This window comes from Xenopus tropicalis, chromosome 4 (assembly GCF_000004195.4).
Source record: "Xenopus tropicalis strain Nigerian chromosome 4, UCB_Xtro_10.0, whole genome shotgun sequence".
Classification (NCBI taxonomy): domain Eukaryota; kingdom Metazoa; phylum Chordata; class Amphibia; order Anura; family Pipidae; genus Xenopus; species Xenopus tropicalis.
In genome coordinates, this window is record NC_030680.2 from 39,140,241 (window position 1) to 39,157,193 (window position 16,953).

The following is a 16,953-nucleotide window of genomic DNA, read 5'->3' on the forward strand; positions in this document are numbered from 1 at the left end:
AATAAAGTTATACATACATACATACAATTTGGCAGCACTGTATTCATGAGAGTGGATTCTAGATGTCCGCTAACTTGCATGTTATTTAGACAACTTAGGGAGCGGCTGTAGACACAGACAACAGGGCCCTGAACTTACCACCAGCTCCATGGCACTCTGTCACCCATTAGTGTGCTTGCATTTCTGCCCAGGGTAATAGTAATGTATGTGTGATATGGTATGGGAAATAGTTAAAATGAATAAACCTTTCCCTGCTATTTCTTACAATAAGCAATATCTTCCAACATAACCAAAAATTCATTTTTAGCTTAAATGGGTTTCAAAGTAATAACTGAGAAAGGCTCAGGTTTTCTGCAGAAGAATAATACCACCCCCGCCCCATATAACTCCCAGCAATATGAAATCCTGGCTCCTACTGCTTGTGGAAAAAATAAAGAAATAAGATTAGTTTGTAACTGTTGTATGCTTAATATTAATGCCACATCTTATCTTGTTAAAGGAAGAAATACATTAGATTTGAGATTTTGGGTGTCTCATAACAAAGTCTGTGGGGTTAAAAATGTCACGTGATCCTACAGACAAGTATACTATTAAATGGTTAATGACCTAAGAATTCTTTAATACTTTACTAATGATATCCTTATTTTGTTCTCTGTAACTTATAACATGCCTGGATCCATGGCTGTCTGTTCTGCACAGGGACCCCATATGATTTGATCTTACTGGTCTGAAGAGCAAATGTTTTAATTCATTGCCCCGTTCATTACCCATTTGGTGGACGAAATGCTAATTTGGCAACCTAGGCAAACAAAAAAGACTTTGACTTTATATGTAAAAAAAAGTATTTCTATTGAAGGGCAAATTGTGAAAATAGTCAAACATTTAAGGGGTTAAAAAAAACCTTTGCACTATTTTTTTTTTTTTTTTTTTAAAAAGCAGCTTTTTTTAACTGAAATCATCTTTCATTTTCATTTAAAGGAACAGTAACACCAAAAAATGAAATTGTATAAAAATAATTAATATATTATGTACTATTGCCCTGCACTGGTAAAAGTTGTGTCTTTGCTTCATAAACATTACTACAGTTTATATAAATACCCTGCTGTGTAGCCATGGGGGCAGCCATTTAAATTGAAAAAAGGAGAAAAGGCACAGGTTACTAAACAGATAACAGATAAGCAGCAGATTCCCATTGTATTCTACACAATTTATCTGTTATCTTCTTATGTAACCTGTGCCTTTTCTCCTTTTTTCAATTTAAATGGCTGCCCCCATGGCTACACAACAACTATTTCTATTAACTACAGTAGTGTTTCTGAAGCAAACACACAACTTTTACCAATGCAGGGCAACAGTACATTATATTTTAATTATTTTAAAACATTTTTATTTTTTAGTGTTACTGTTCCTTTAACTTAAGAAAGGGCTTTAAGAATTCCTTATAGCCTATTTGATGCTACTCAGTTAATAGGGCACTCATTAATAAGAAATCCAAATCTGGCTTGGGAATCCTTGAATTACATGGGAGTAGGAAAGCAGTTCTAATGTGTAGCGCTGGCTCCTTCTGAAAGCTCAGGCACAATGCACTGAGATGGTGCCTACACACCAATATTACAGCTAAAAAGATACTTTTGGTGGCTTAAGAATACATTTTTATATGGTAGAGTTAATTATTTTCTATGTTAACAGTGTAATTTAGTAATAAAATGAACTTCATAAAAATCATGACAGAATCCCATTAACCTTCCCTGCTATCAAGTCTGCTGGATAAACACCGCCAGGGGCTTTATTTGTGGACACATTTCCTACTGGACTTTAATCTCTGATGTCACAGATATAAGCCCATCCCATTTTAGGGAGGGCTAAGTTGAACACTTAAGATTTAAGAAAACCTAAAATATAGGAAATCATAAAATATTGCATTCATTCCAATACAGTTAAACATGATAATAACATATAAAATAAGGAGAAAGCATAAATAAATATTCGGTGGTTTCAAAAATCCAGCGCAACTTTGAAAATGGTAGCCAAAAGCTGCATGGTATGTGCTAGCCCAAACACTTGCAGTTGCAATGATATAAATACACCTGGAGCAATTGTGTCAGACCCAACTCCCCGTGTGGCCGCCCTTATGCTGGAATTATGGGGGAAATGCTGCATTAAGAGCAAAAAACATAGTGATTTGATTCCAAAATCACCCTTATGTTGTTGCCCAAGGCACCCACAGCCCTTTAGCAGGGAAGATGCCAGTGTGCATATCCTAGTACTAAGCACACTTCTGCTGGAAATCTGACAATGGTGGTTTAAGGCATGACATCAACAACCTAATATCTGAGTCATAAGAATATTGGTCTCAGTAGAGAAAGCAATTGGGACATGCTGCCTCCTTAATATTTGCTATTATTTGACATTGAAAGTTGTTTAAAAAAAAAGGTGGCAAAGTCTTGGTGGCCAGGGGCAGTTCTGGACTGAGACCCTTCTGTATTAAAGGAAAAGGAAAGGTGGAATCACTAGGGGGGTTCCAAAATGTAAGGAACCCCCAAGTGATTAAGATCGCTTACCTGATACCCCAGGCTGGTGCTCCAATTAACAGAAAATCACACTGGCCCCAGGTACATGCAGGCAAGTGATCCTCCTCCTTTTTTCTCCCTTTGCTGCGATCCCGGGGCCCATGTATTTGCAGTAGATTCAAAAAGAGTATCAGGTAAGTGAATGCAATCATTGCGGGGTGCCTAATATTTTGGCACCCCCCCAGCGATTCCACGTTTCCTTCTTCTTTAAAGTGCATTGTACAAAGTGCAGGTTTTGGATACAATCTTTTCCCCCTCCAATTCATCAGAGGAGTCTGGGTGGGTGCACTGATGCTCAGCACAACTATAGGGAGGAGCAAGGGGTGTGTCTGCATGCAGGTACTATTTTTTTTTAATTCACATGTGAATTTGTGTCCATTCTTGTGCACCGCACTTGCTATTGTTATCATAATTGATCTAATGTTATGATTTACTTACTGTCAAGAATGCACGAATCCACTATTTTGGGATTCGACCGAATTGGCTGAATGTCGAACCGAATCCTAATTTGCATATGCAAATAAATGTACTGAGGGGTTCAACTTCCGTATTCATGTGCCAAAAAGTCACATGATTTATAAGGATTCGGCCACTATTCGGATTTGGCCAAATCCATGCCTCTGGCCAAACCAAATCCGAATCTGAACTGAATCCTGATTCGGTGCATCCCTACTTACTGTAGTGTGCAAGTTGCAAACATGTCCCTTTTGGCTGACTTATAGCTAAGTTTTAGTTTGAATGTACTAAAAATACAGCAGCTGTTATTTATTCACCGTACCCTCCCCTCGCCTCCTTTGATCACTGCTTGGTCATGCTGTGCATTGGGTTAGATGAAACTTTCCTGGCGTGCATCATGATTAATAATATCTGGATGAGGATTTGTAATAAGGTCTTGTGTGGGCTCAGCTGCTCTGTGTCTTGGGTGCTCCATATCTCGGCAACAACAGGAACTTTTTTATGAGTGTTTAATTTAATGTTCTCTTATTGTACATTGTTACAGTCCCTATTTGTCACTGTCACATAGTAGTTGCTTTTGGCTGGGATTTTCTCATTTTGGTTTGGCTTTAGCTTTAGCTGTCCTTTGGAGCATCTCTCTAGTTTATTTGATCATTTCTCTTTCAAGTCTTTTTTTGCTTTTCTCTACCACTGTTCAAGCTCTAGACATATTTTTTCTTTATTTTACTCCATATCCTTAGTGTCATCCTCAGTTGCAAATTCTTTTACAGAACCTTCATTGGGATTTACACCAAATGTTTTCTTTAGCATTTCCAGCTGGGTTTCCTGTACTCATCAGCTGTAACAAAGGTGAGTGTAACAGAATATACAGATATTGTGTGTACCATAGCTCCAGCTCCGATGTATGTTTTCTGTGTGTGGCTGCTACTTGCCCTTTACCACTGTACCACTGTTAGTTAGACCAATTGCCTTGGGATTAGAAAGTGTGTGAAGCATGTGAAAGAAATGAGTTAGGTGCATGCCAGTGCCATTGAACTGATGGCAGCACAAGGAAATGGCTCCTATTGACCCATATGTATCCAATGCACAACTCAATATTATCCTTGAATGCAGGAATAATAGGTTTTGGCCAATCATTACCGAATTGGACACTGGTGTTCATCTTTGTTGTAGATACAAGGTGTACATTTCCAGCATGTATACCCTGGGACAGAGCATGCACAATACAGGAGTTCTTGTCCCAAAACATTATTTATTTTGGCATAATGAAATTGAACAGTTCTGTTTGTACCAGTAATATTCTGTCTTTTGGAAAACAATCTGATTAGGTGTGCCATAATATTGGCTGTATAACAAATATACAAATGGGAGTCATTGGTGACAATCCATTGAGTGTTGTGTTTTAAGAGAAAAATAGTGGGTAATAAACATCTATTAGAATAGTAACACAATAGGATTGCTATGGAAGGTGATAGAAAAGGTTGTGGCCAGAGAGCTAGTGAGCAATGTAAGCATGCTATAGTCTGAAACTGCCAGTATGGACTGAACTAACAATACATTCACATTGTAATATTTCCAGCAAGTAAGTACAAAGCTGAAGGCTGAGGCATAAATGTCACTGAGCATCATCACAAAATCTGTGTCTTTGTTGTTACTACCATAAGAACAGGTACTGTGGTCCTTTAAATAAAAGAGCAAATGAAAGATATGCTTTGTGTCAGGATTAATTGTGAATTTTTTCTTGCTTACTAATTTGGAACTACTAAGTTGTACTGAAGGGTTAGCTGCTCTACAGGTATCCATGTTCAGCTGAATGTCTGTCTAATGTGTTTAGTATGACAGGACATGGAAACCAGGAGACCACTCAGTTCTTCAGCCTCCTCTGAAGCACTTGATTTATGGAACCATAGCTCTGAATACAACTATTTTATCTACGAAGGAGAGGGACCAGAAACAGGTGGAAAAGTGCTTTTCATGGCCAGGCTCTTCATTGGCGTGACCCTGGCATGTGTAATGCTCATCTGTGGGTTTGGAAATCTTATCTTCATCCTGACCTTGGCCATGAAGAAGAAGCTACGCAGCGTCACTAACATTCTCATTGCCAATCTGGCCGTGTCTGACCTGCTCGTGGCTGTAGTTTGCTGCCCTTTTGAAATGGATTATTATGTGGTACGTGAACAGTCATGGACTTTTGGCCATGTGATTTGCTCGTCTGTCAGCTATTTGAGGATGGTGTCTCTCTATGTCTCCACCAATGCCCTCTTGGCTATCGCTGTAGATAGGTAGGTGAAAGCTAGGGGTTATGAACACAATAAATATGATATGAATTGGACTGCTTTACTGAATACTGCATGCCTTTTTGTAAATGATAAGTATATTTTAACTTGGCCTACTGTTATGTGACTATGTATTAGAAATCATAGGAATTCTCTGACCACAAATAAAGTGACTTACCCACGCAAAATAAAAAAGATTGTTCTCCACATTGCATGACCATTGATATCCCCATAGCATCCCATTCTCTCTGTTACTAATATTCCCACCCTCAATCTATTTAGCCTCAAGTCTCCTACTGCCCATCATTCTCCCACCCTCAGTCTCTCTTTCTCAGTCATGTCTCTGTGTCCTTCTACACACCAGTGTCTTACTCCCACTGTTTTTTTCTTAGTTCCCTTCTTTTTACCAAAGTTACAGTCTTTCAGTTGCCAATAGTGGGACATTATATCAGCCTCTCTCATTCCCATTACCCAACATTCCCCTACAGTTCCTAAAGGCTCCCCCCCACCCATGCCATTTCCCATTACTCTTTGTCTCTGCCAAACTCTGGTCATGTGAAACTGCTCACAAGGCTCCATACTAATAGTAGACACAACCCCAGTTTCCTGTTGGCTTCAATTCCTAAACCTGTTTAGCTCCACTTCATGGCCACAGCACAGTGGCTGACGGTGCAGAGATCATTGGGTGAACATATTACAGGCTGTGGTGATTATGGGTCCTTGTAATTCCTCTGCGTACCACCCTTACACCTGGGGCTGCACTGAAAGTGTAATTATACACCATTAAGAGCCCACAAGCTGAGAAACAACAGGGGGTGCAAGGTGCTCGGACCCCTGTCAAGAGCAGCCTTGTAGGTAAATGGGTTGAAATATGCACATAAAAAAACTGATTTGTAACTGCTGTGGGGTAATCCCAGCCTTGCCCAAAAATAATGTCCATTAGACATATTTAGCCACAGAAAACCCAGTCAGCCTTCTGTGAGATATGCCAGTAGTATTCCCCTTCAGATCTAAAGTAGATATCGAGCATTGTATAAAAACTCTTGGTTATGTCAAAATATGACTGAATGTAGACTAATGGTCATTTATGCAGCTGTGTCTCTGCAACTTTTCCTGTACCGATACTGCTAGAGCTGCAGTTCCCAAATGTCTAGGCACAGGTTAAAATCCTGCAAAAATCCTGACTTTTAAGTGTAAGGCTGATGCCACACCAGGCGTAGGGCTGATTTTTTCGGCAAGCGGAAAAACGCTTGCCGAAAATTCAGCCCTACGCCTGCTACTTGTGCCTGCACCGGAATGAATGGGATACGCTCGGGTGCAGGCACATGTAGCCGATATACGCATGAAAACGCGAGACTTTGCATTCTCTCGCGTTTTCATGCGTATATCGGCTACATGTGCCTGCACCCGAGAGTATTCCATTCATTCGGGTGCAGGCACAAGTAGCAGGCGTTTTTCCGCTTGCCGAAAATATCAGCCCTACGCCTGGTGCGGCATCAGCCTAAATGCTGCTCCTTCACCTCTGGGAATATGCATTGCAAGAACTAAACAAGTCATTTACATGCTTATGCATATTAAACCCGGGTGAAAATGAACCAATAAGATACCATCCAAAAGACCAAACAGCTCCTATGGATTTATTACGTTTATGTTCCAGCTTTTTACACTATAATAATTATCATTATCATTACTCCCAATACATTGGTCCTTGTGGTTTGTTCACTCTCCTGCAGAGGAAGACAGCAGATCTGGATCAGAACACTGAAGTCAGTACCATAATAACTTGGTAGCTGAGGGCCCCTCCCCTGACACAAACACTAGCTGTAAACTGGTTAGGAACTGGGATTGTGGGACACAAGCATTGGAACCCGTGCAGATAACTAACATCCCCCTCTCTGAGGATGTGTGGAAAGAGGGGTCTGCTTCACTTATATTATAATATATTATATCTACTAAATTTGCAGAGAAACTGTGATGTGTGCCATAGGCTGAAAGGTGGCCATGCACTGGTTATCCAATAGTGTATTCTGTCAGATCAATATGTATTGGTCCATACATTCAGGACAGCCACCCAAGCAATCAGAACAGAAGTGAAAAGTAGAGCACTGCGACTTCTCTTCACTTCCCAAGATCACAGGATCTAAAATGGATGGACTCCATTTTAATGAATTAATGTAAATTTTTAAAAATGATTTCCTTTTTCTCCATAATATTAAATCATTACCTTGTACTTTATCCTTCCTAAGATTAATGCTTATTGGAGGCAATACAATCCTTTTATTTAATGTTTACATTTTAGACATAAGTTATGGAGATCCAATTTACAGAAAGACCCCTTTATCCGGAAATACCCAGGTCCCAAGCCTTCTGGATAACAGGTCCCATACCTGTACAACCATTGTTACTACTAATGTTAATGGATTTTACTTCCCAAATGTAGAAAAGTTAAAGGAGAAGGAAAGCCTAAGTCACTTGGGGGTGCCAAAATGTTAGGCACCCCCAAGTGACTTTAATCGCCTACCTTGTACCCCGGGCTGGTTACATAGTTACATAGTTACATAGGGTTGAAAAAAGACCAGTGTCCATCAAGTTCAACCCATCCAAGTAAACCCAGCACACCTAACCCACACCTACCAATCTATACACTCACATACATAAACTATAAATACAACCACTAGTACTAACTGTAGATATTAGTATCACAATAGCCTTGGATATTCTGATTGATCAAGAACTCATCCAGGCCCCTCTTAAAGGCATTAACAGAATCTGCCATTACCACATCACTAGGAAGGGCATTCCACAACCTCACTGCCCTCACCGTGAAAAATGGAAGCTCTGTTCCTCTAATCTAAAGGGGTGACCTCTGGTGCGTTGATTGTTTTTATGGGAAAAAAGAACATCCCCCAACTGCCTATAATCCCCTCTAATGTACTTGTACAGAGTAATCATGTCCCCTCGCAAGCGCCTCTTTTCCAGAGAAAACAACCCCAACCTCGACAGTCTAACCTCATAGTTTAAATCTTCCCTCCCCTTTACCAGTTTAGTTGCACGTCTCTGCACTCTCTCCAGCTCATTAATATCCTTCTTAAGGACTGGAGCCCAAAACTGCACTGCATACTCAAGGTGAGGCCTTACCAGGGACCTATAAAGGGGCAAAATTATGTTCTCATCCCTTGAGTCAATGCCCTTTTTTATACAAGACAGCACTTTATTTGCTTTAGTAGCCACAGAATGACACTGCCTGGCATTACACAACTTGTTATCAACAAAAACCCCTAGATCCTTCTCCATTAAGGATACCCCCAACACACTACCATTCAGTAGATAGTTTGCGTTTATATTATTTCTACCAAAGTGCATAACTTTGCACTTATCAACATTGAACCTCATTCTCCAGTTTGCTGCCCAGTTTTCCAATTTTGTCAAATCGCTCTGCAAAGCGGCAGCATCCTGCATGGAACTTATAGTTTTGCACAATTTTGTGTCATCAGCAAAAATAGAAACAGTACTCTCTATGCCCACCTCCAGGTCATTAATAAACAAGTTAAAAAGCAAAGGACCAAGGACTGACCCCTGCGGTACTCCACTAACCACACTGGTCCAATTAGAAAATGTTCCATTTACAACCACTCTTTGTACTCTATCCTTCAGCCAGTTCTCTATCCAATTACAAATATTATGTTCTAGGCCAATATTCCTTAATTTGATCATTAACCTTCTGTGAGGTACTGTATCAAACGCTTTAGCAAAGTCCAAGTAGATGACATCAACTGCCATTCCAGCATCAAGGTTCCTACTCACCTCCTCATAAAAGGCGACTAAATTAGTCTGGCAAGATCTGTTACGCATAAAACCATGCTGGCACAAACTAATAGTATTGTGAACTGCAATGTATTCAAGTACCCTATCCCTTATTACCCCTTCCAAAAGTTTTCCTACTACTGATGTCAGACTAACAGGCCTATAGTTTTCAGGCTGAGAACGGGAACCCTTTTTTAATAACGGCACCACATTAGCAATCCGCCAGTCTCTCGGCACCATGCCAGACCTCAATGAATCCTGAAAAATTAAGTGAAGAGGTTTGGCAATCACAGCGCTCAGCTCATTTAATACCCTGGGATGAATCCCATCCGGCCCTGGACCTTTGTTTACCTTTACATGTTCAAGTCTCTTTTGAATTTCCTCCCGAGTGACCCACGCGTCAGTAGCTAAATTACTAGAACTGGGCATATTACAAGGGAAGCCTTCATTATCTGGCTCCTCAGATGTATAGACAGATGAAAAATAAGAGTTCAAAATTTCAGCTTTTTCCCCGTTCTCATCAACCAACGTTCCCCCCGTGATAATAAAGTTCCCACCCCTTCTTGCTTCATTTTTTTACTATTCACATAATTAAAAAATAATTTTGGATTCTTTTTACTCCTAGCTGCAATATCCCTTTCCATTTCTATTTTAGCTTGCCTGATAGCTTTTTTGCATGCTTTATTTGCTTCCTTGTACCTGATGAAAGTTTCTGCTGTCCCAGCTAACTTGAATGCTTTAAAAGCACGTTTTTTCTTACCAACCTCGACCCTAACACTTTTATTCAGCCATAAAGGTTTTGCTTTGCGATGCCTCTCCTTGCTTACAAGGGGGATATACTGTTGTGTATACCTACAAAGCAATGTTTTAAAGATGTTCCATTTTCCTTCTGTGTCTAACCCCATGAAAAGCCTTTCCCAGTTGACACATTGCAGAGATGCCCTTATACTGGCAAAGTCTGCACGTCTAAAATTGAGCGTTTTAGTTACTCCCTTATAGCGCTGTCTCTGCAGCATTATCTCAAAGGAGACCATGTTGTGATCACTGTTCCCCAAATGCTCACCCACACAAATGTTAGAGATGAGTTCATTATTATTAGATATCACCAGGTCCAAAATAGAGTCATTCCTAGTAGGTTCTTGAACCACCTGAAATAAAAAGTTGTCATTTGGCATATTTACAAACCTACTAGCTTTTTCTGACTTAGCCACCCCATTACTCCAGTCAATGTCCGGATAATTAAAGTCCCCCATAATAACAACTTGACCTAGTTTTGAAGCCTCCTCCATTTGCAACAATAGCTGGGCCTCATCCCCCTCATCTATACGGGGTGGTTTATAGCATACACCAATGATCATTTTCTTTGTGACCTTCAGCCCTACTGAAATTTCTACCCAAAGAGATTCGACGTTTTCATTGGTAATGTCTTTATTACATGGCTTTAAATCTGACTTTACGTAAAGACAAACCCCTCCACCCTTTTTAATCTCTCTGTCCCTCCTAAAAAGTGTATAACCATTTAAATTCGCAGCCCAGTCGCATTTATCATCCCACCAGGTCTCAGTGATACCTATTGAATCATAATTTTCAATACATGCAATAGCTTGCAGCTCCCCTAATTTACCCGACAAGCTACACGCATTAGCCAGCATGCAGCGGAGATTATTACTTCTCCCTCTGATGTTTACATTAGCTAAGGGAGAATTAGAGCTAAGGCAATTATGAGACTGCTTTCTTTGTAACGGAAGCTCCTTATCTGATAAACTATATGCCCCCCTCACTCCTCCCCCACAACCCTTTGCTAGTCCCCCTACCCTGTCTACACTAATTTTCCCATAGTATTCTAGCTCACCCACCCCCCCCCCCCTTGTCTAGTTTAAACACTCCTCCAACCTCTTAACCATTCTCTCCCCTAGCACAGCAGACCCCCTTCCATTGAGGTGCAATCCGTCAGGGCTGTATAGATTGTACCCCAAGGAAAAGTCAGCCCAGTGCTCTAGGAACCCAAACCCTTCCTTCCTACACCAAGACTTTAGCCACGCATTTAGCTCCCTAAGCTCCCGCTGTCTCCCTAAACTTGCACGTGGCACCGGCAAAATTTCCGAAAAAATGACATTGGAGGACCTTTGCCTAATCTTAGAGCCTAGATCCCTGAACTCACTCTTTAAAGTCCCCCACCTACCGTTCATTTTGTCGTTAGTACCGATATGTACCAAGACAGTCGGGTCATGCCCAGCCCCTCCTAATAATGTGTCAACCCGATCAACCACATGCCGAACCCTGGCACCAGGAAGACAGCAAACTGTCCGGTTGAAGCGATCCGCTTGACAGATTACCCTGTCCACTTTCCTAATGATCGAATCCCCTATAACCACCATCTGTTTAGGCCTAGCTCTGCTCTCCTCCCCACCACTACTAGTGAAACTGGTCTCCCGGCTGTTAGAGAGATCAGCCTCACCTAGAACCGCCAATCCAGAGTTCACACTCCCATCTTCTTCACACAATCTGGCAAATCTGTTGGGATGCGCAAACCCTGGAGCAGCCTCCCTTTTCCTTTTCCCCACACTAGATTTTCTAACTGTCACCCAGCTTACTGCCCTATCATCCTTTCCTTGCTCCCCTCCCCCCATACTATCTGACCCCACTAGTTCTTGTTCAGTTAGCAAGAGACCCCTCTCAAGATTGTTGATTGAACGCAGTGTTGCAACGTGTTCCTCTAGGGCTCTAACGCGAGCCTCTAAAGTGGCAATTCGCTCACATCCACAATAGAGGTATGCACTTTGGAACTGTTGTTCCACAACTGCATACATGTGGCAGGCTGTGCACTGTGTCAGACCTTCAATGTTGCTACAACTCATTCTCCCAGTTACAAGAACAGTTAAACAAAAATAGGTGTAAGGACTTGTAGTAAATACCTTGTTTTACCTTGTTTTTAACTCCCTTAGTGTTTAACTCCCTGAGTTTATAACTCCACTTACAGAGCCCCCACTAACTCCTGAGTTTATAACTCCACTTACAGAGCCCCCACTAACTCCTGAGTTTATAACTCCACTTACAGAGCCCCCACTTAAAGAGCAATCATTTACAGAGCACCTACCACCAGAGCAAGCTCCACTGCAGTGCCTGTGGTTCTATTTATGCAGTCTGTAAAGGTGAACTAATCAAACCCCACCCTCCTCAAGCTGAGGGTAATTACAAGGGAATGTAACCTGCTGTAAGCCTATGGATCCCACAAACTTTGTAAATTAGCTCCAAAAACAACAATTACTTATGAAAAAAAAATAAAACCCAACAGTTAAAGGAACAGTAACACCAAAAAATGTATATATTTTAAAGAAATTAAACTATAATGTACTGCTGCCCTGCACTGGTAAAAATTGTGTGTTTGCTTCAGAAACATTACTAGAGTTTATATAAACCCTGGTGTGTAGCCATGGGGGCAGCCATTCAAAAGAAGAAAAGGCACTGGTTATATAGCAGCTAACAGATAAACCCTGTAGCATACAATGGTTTCTTATCTGTTATCTGCTATGTAACCTGTGCCTTTTCTCCTTTTTTCCAGCTTGAATGGCTGCCCCTATGGCTACTCAGCAGCTTATTTATATAAATTATAGTAGTGTTCCTGAAGCAAACACACAAGTTTTACCAGTGCAGGGCAACAGTACATTATATTTCAATTACTTTAAAACACTTTCATTTTTTGGTGTTACTGTTCCTTTAAAAAAACACAATGGTTTTGATAAAGTTAGTAAAGAATACTTATCCCTTTTTAGTTGAAATGAAAGCAAGTTGATTCAACCAGCCACCAGCCTGTTAGTAAGCCTGTTGGTGCCCCTGTTAGGAGAAAACAGCACCAGCCCGGGGTAGCTGTAGCAAGCGTTTCCACCTTCCTTGTTGGCGCGCTTGCGCAGTAGAACGAAAAGCTGGACTTTAACAAGAAAGTCAGCTTTTCACTCTACTGCGCATGTGCTGGCCCAGGGATTTCACCGGCAGAAGAAAGAGAAAGGAGGAAGCGCTCGCTACAGGTACCCCGGGCTGGTGCTGTTTTCTCCTAACAGGGGCACCAGCCCGGGGTACAAGGTAAGCAATTAAAGTCACTGGGGGTGCCTAACATTTTGGCACCCCCAAGTGACTTAGACTTTGCTTGTCCTTTAAGGGCAAAAGGAAAGAGTGCCCCATAGTTAGATCCATCCAAGGCCATAAATATTGCCCCACGGGTATCTCTCCTAGGAAACATTTTCCGTTGCATCATTTTTACTATTTCAATACAAAATAAGAAACAAGCATACATATTTGTTTTTCTCTTTGGATTTTCCAGGTACCTTGTTATTATACACCCCCTGCAGCCTCGTGTAACGTTGCGGACAGCTTGCGGAGTTCTTCTCACCATTTGGCTCACCTCTATCTTTGTTGCAGCTCCCACAGCTTACTTTGCCACAGAAACAGATTTTGATGCTCCACGTGAGCCTGGCGGGAAGGTCTTCTGTGGTCAAATCTGGCCAGCTGATAGGGCGCTGCTCTATAAGTCATACTCCCTCTTTCTGCTGGCTGTCGAGTTCTTAGCTCCAGTGATAATCATGAGTCTGTGCTACATTCGGATATGCCACGAGCTTTGGTTCAAAAACCTACCTGGCGTCCAAACAAAGCAGCTGCGAGAGCGCCTGCAGTCACGGAGAAAGACTGTGTTGGTGCTTGTGGCTGTGCTTTTGGCCTATGTTTTCTGTTGGTCGCCATTTTATGGCTATGCCATTGTTAGGGATTTTTACCCAGGTCTGTTGTTGAAGGAAAGGCATGCTATTGCGCTCTACTACATAGTGGAATGCATTGCCATCAGCAACAGTATTATTAACACTCTTTTCTTTGTCACAGTAAAAAATTGGCCCTGGTTTTGTTTAAAAGGAAAATGTGAAAGATATATTATATTCCAGGGATGTACAACAGCTGTCCAACCTACCGCTGTGTAACAGTCAGCCATTAATATATGTTTATGGCATAAGCCAAAGGCCTGTTCTATACAGTAAATTGCCTGTGTACCCATAATGTAACCCAGGTTCCGCCACCAAATCCTTTCATCTTTAGTTCTTGCTTTGTGCAGGGCACTATTGTAAATTAAAGGTGTGGTTGACATTTAACACAGGTTTAAAAAAAATAAGGATATTTACATGATATTTGCAATTTGGTTAAATTAAAAAAAAAAAAATTTATAATTTTTTTAAAAATATCTACCTGCAAAGGTAGTTCTAAATAGATAGGTCTTTCCTCTCTACCCAGGCCAGCAGGATCACAGCACCCTGGCTTACTAAAATCCTGTCTATATCATTCTGATGTTCCCAGCAGCCTGGAGGAAGCACATCCATGATCTGATTGGCTGACGTGATTCAGCCAATCGGATCAATAAAGGGGCGTTCACAGTAACAATCGTTGCCTGTGCCTCCCTAAAATGTGAGTCCCCTGGCTTGCACAGCCACTTCATGCAGAGCTACAAGTGAATATATAAAAACTTTTTTTTCTAGTTAAAGTAGCCTTTATCCTAATGTAGTGCATTGTGTGAAAGTTATGATTATTAGATTGTAAGCTCTACAGGGCAGGGACCTCCATCCTCTTTTCTCTTAGCTCTGTAGAATCTTTAGTTTAATTGTACTTTTTATTTATTTGTATTGACTATTGTACTCTGTCTTTATCTATTATTGGAATGCACCTTTACTTGTTTATTGCTCTGCTGTACAGCAAAGTGTACATTAGCAGTGCCATATAAATAAAAATGTACATACAAGTCGTGTTGGCAATAAAAAGCAACACAGCGACTGAAATGCATTGTTTCTAATTTATTCCCATTGCAGAAACTGGATTTTTGCCATTACAAAATAGCAGTAAAAAACAAAAAAATGAAGGCGGAGTGGCCCCTCACTATGCCTCTTTGGTGTTGGAGCAGGACATGGAGGAGCCGCATCACTAGTACCGAGAGAATTAAAAAAAAAAAGACAAATGAATTTCTTAAATTATCAGAGGCTTTTTTTGCTGCCCCTGGCTGCTCACTGCCGGCTGAAGCAAAGTTAACTCTTTTGAACTACTTATAATCTCATGTATGTGCTGGTCAGGTGATCCACCATAAAGTTATTTAGTTGGCACAGTTCTGCTATTTCTAGTAGCCCCTGCTTTCTTAAAAAAGAAGGAAAGGCTAATAAAGAGTTAATCCCAAGCTGCAGGCATACCTTCAGTTGTCTCAATAGTGCCCTTAAGTCTCCCCATACTTCACCCGTTCAGAAGATCAGAAGCCAAACAGAAAAAAAACCGCTGAGCTGGGTAAAGAAGATTCCCATAATGCATCGCTCCTTCAAGACTTGGCGACTTGTTACTGCAGGCGGCGCATGTGCACAGGGCAGGAGCATCTGGTTGCCATGGCGACGCAGCGTCGCCGAACTCTGTGACAAGCAGGTGGGGGAAGCGGGGGGGCAGGTACTGCGAGCGGCGGAGGGTTTGTGGCAGGAGCGGGGGGGGTTTGTGGCAGGAGTGGGGGGGTTTGTGGCAGGAGTGGGGGGGTTTGTGGAGCTTGGGGGGGTTTGTGGCAGGAGCAGGGAGCTGCAGAATCTTTGTGACAGGAGCGGGGAGCTGACTTGTGCTTTTCAGCCCATACAGACATGCTGGACAAGATGGCGGCGCCATTCACTGAAACAAGTATGTAGGTTCTAGTATGTGTATCTCTGTAAATCTTTCATTAGGCAAGCCAGGAATATAGTGTTTTTACACAGCAATAGTAGTACTATTTAAAAGTGTGCTTAATAGATTTTGACTTTCCTTCTCCTTTAAGCTTGGCTGTGAACCCAGATGCCCTCTTGGATAAGATCCCTAATCTGGCAGCTCTGGCCTAATTTTCAAGCCCATAATGGGGCGGGGCTTACCCAAATATGTATCTGGCTTCAGAGAAACCAGGGCAGTGTCTGGGTGTAAATTGACACAGGGAGGGGCAAGATGTGTCCTAAATCATCTTTAATTTTCATTTTGAAATCCTGGGAAATAAGACCACATGGCCTGCAGTGAGGTGGCAAAAATTATTGTCCAAAAATGATGTCCAAATTTAGATTTTTATTTGCCTGCTGTCTTCAGCAGAACTGCATATCATCTCAGTGTGCCCTGCAATAAAATAAACATGTTCTCTGAAGAGAATTGGCCGTGTGTGGTTACTGGCAGAATTGTGTATCTGTATCGAATTATACATAATTAGGTTTCAAAATGTGTTCTCTGTGTCTGCTTATAAAAAATCCAGTTATTCGCCCATTTCTCTTATTTTGTTCTGGTTTTGTTACAGAGCCAGGCCAACACAATATGGCACCCAAGACAAACCTCTGCAATCATTTCCCTGCTCCCTTAAGGCTGCAACTCTAGGCACAGGCGCTTAGATGCCTATATATTAATACAGCCCTGGTCCTGAGTGTTCTGGATAAAAGATCCTATATCTACTGTAAATTGGTAGAGAAAATATTCTAAAAAAAATCCACATTCCCACTGCTCTTTTGTTAACGTTTTTATTTATTATATGTACATTTGCATTAGAATTAACAGGAATGAATGTGGAACCAATATATGTATGCAAACTTTTAAAGTTATCTTAATTTAAAGCAGTTTTCAAGAAATCATTTATATTATTATGACAATTAAATCAATATTCCGAACCTATTTTATTAAATATAAAAATTCTTACAACAGAAACAAAACTGATCACAATGTATTGTTCAATAAGGCAGTACCAGTTATCCTATTATAGTTCCAGGAAGTGCACAAATGTGTGTTCAGTCTGAACAATACAAATTCACTGTACTAAGAGCACAGTTTGGGAACCAATGATCAAA

At 41.1% G+C, this 16,953-nt stretch overlaps 1 protein-coding gene across 1 annotated transcript; it reads left to right on the forward strand.

Annotated features, from left to right (window-relative positions):
• The first annotated feature begins 4,743 nt into the window (after positions 1–4,743).
• Positions 4,744–14,070, forward strand: prokr1 (prokineticin receptor 1). The gene is made up of 2 exons (XM_018093400.2): positions 4,744–5,308; positions 13,425–14,070. Exons 1-2 carry the CDS (start codon positions 4,872–4,874, stop codon positions 14,068–14,070), a joined length of 1,083 nt encoding a protein of 360 aa, XP_017948889.1. The 5' UTR covers positions 4,744–4,871.
• Positions 14,071–16,953: the final 2,883 nt, after the last annotated feature.

What these genes read in the sequence shown, in the direction of transcription:
- prokr1 (XM_018093400.2), top strand. Translation starts at nt 4,872, where the DNA reads ATGGAAACCAGGAGACCACTCAGTTCTTCAGCCTCCTCTGAAGCACTT. An exon ending in TTGGCTATCGCTGTAGATAG is followed by an intron (nt 5,309 to 13,424) that starts GTAGGTGAAAGC and finishes TGGATTTTCCAG; the next exon opens with GTACCTTGTTATTATACACC.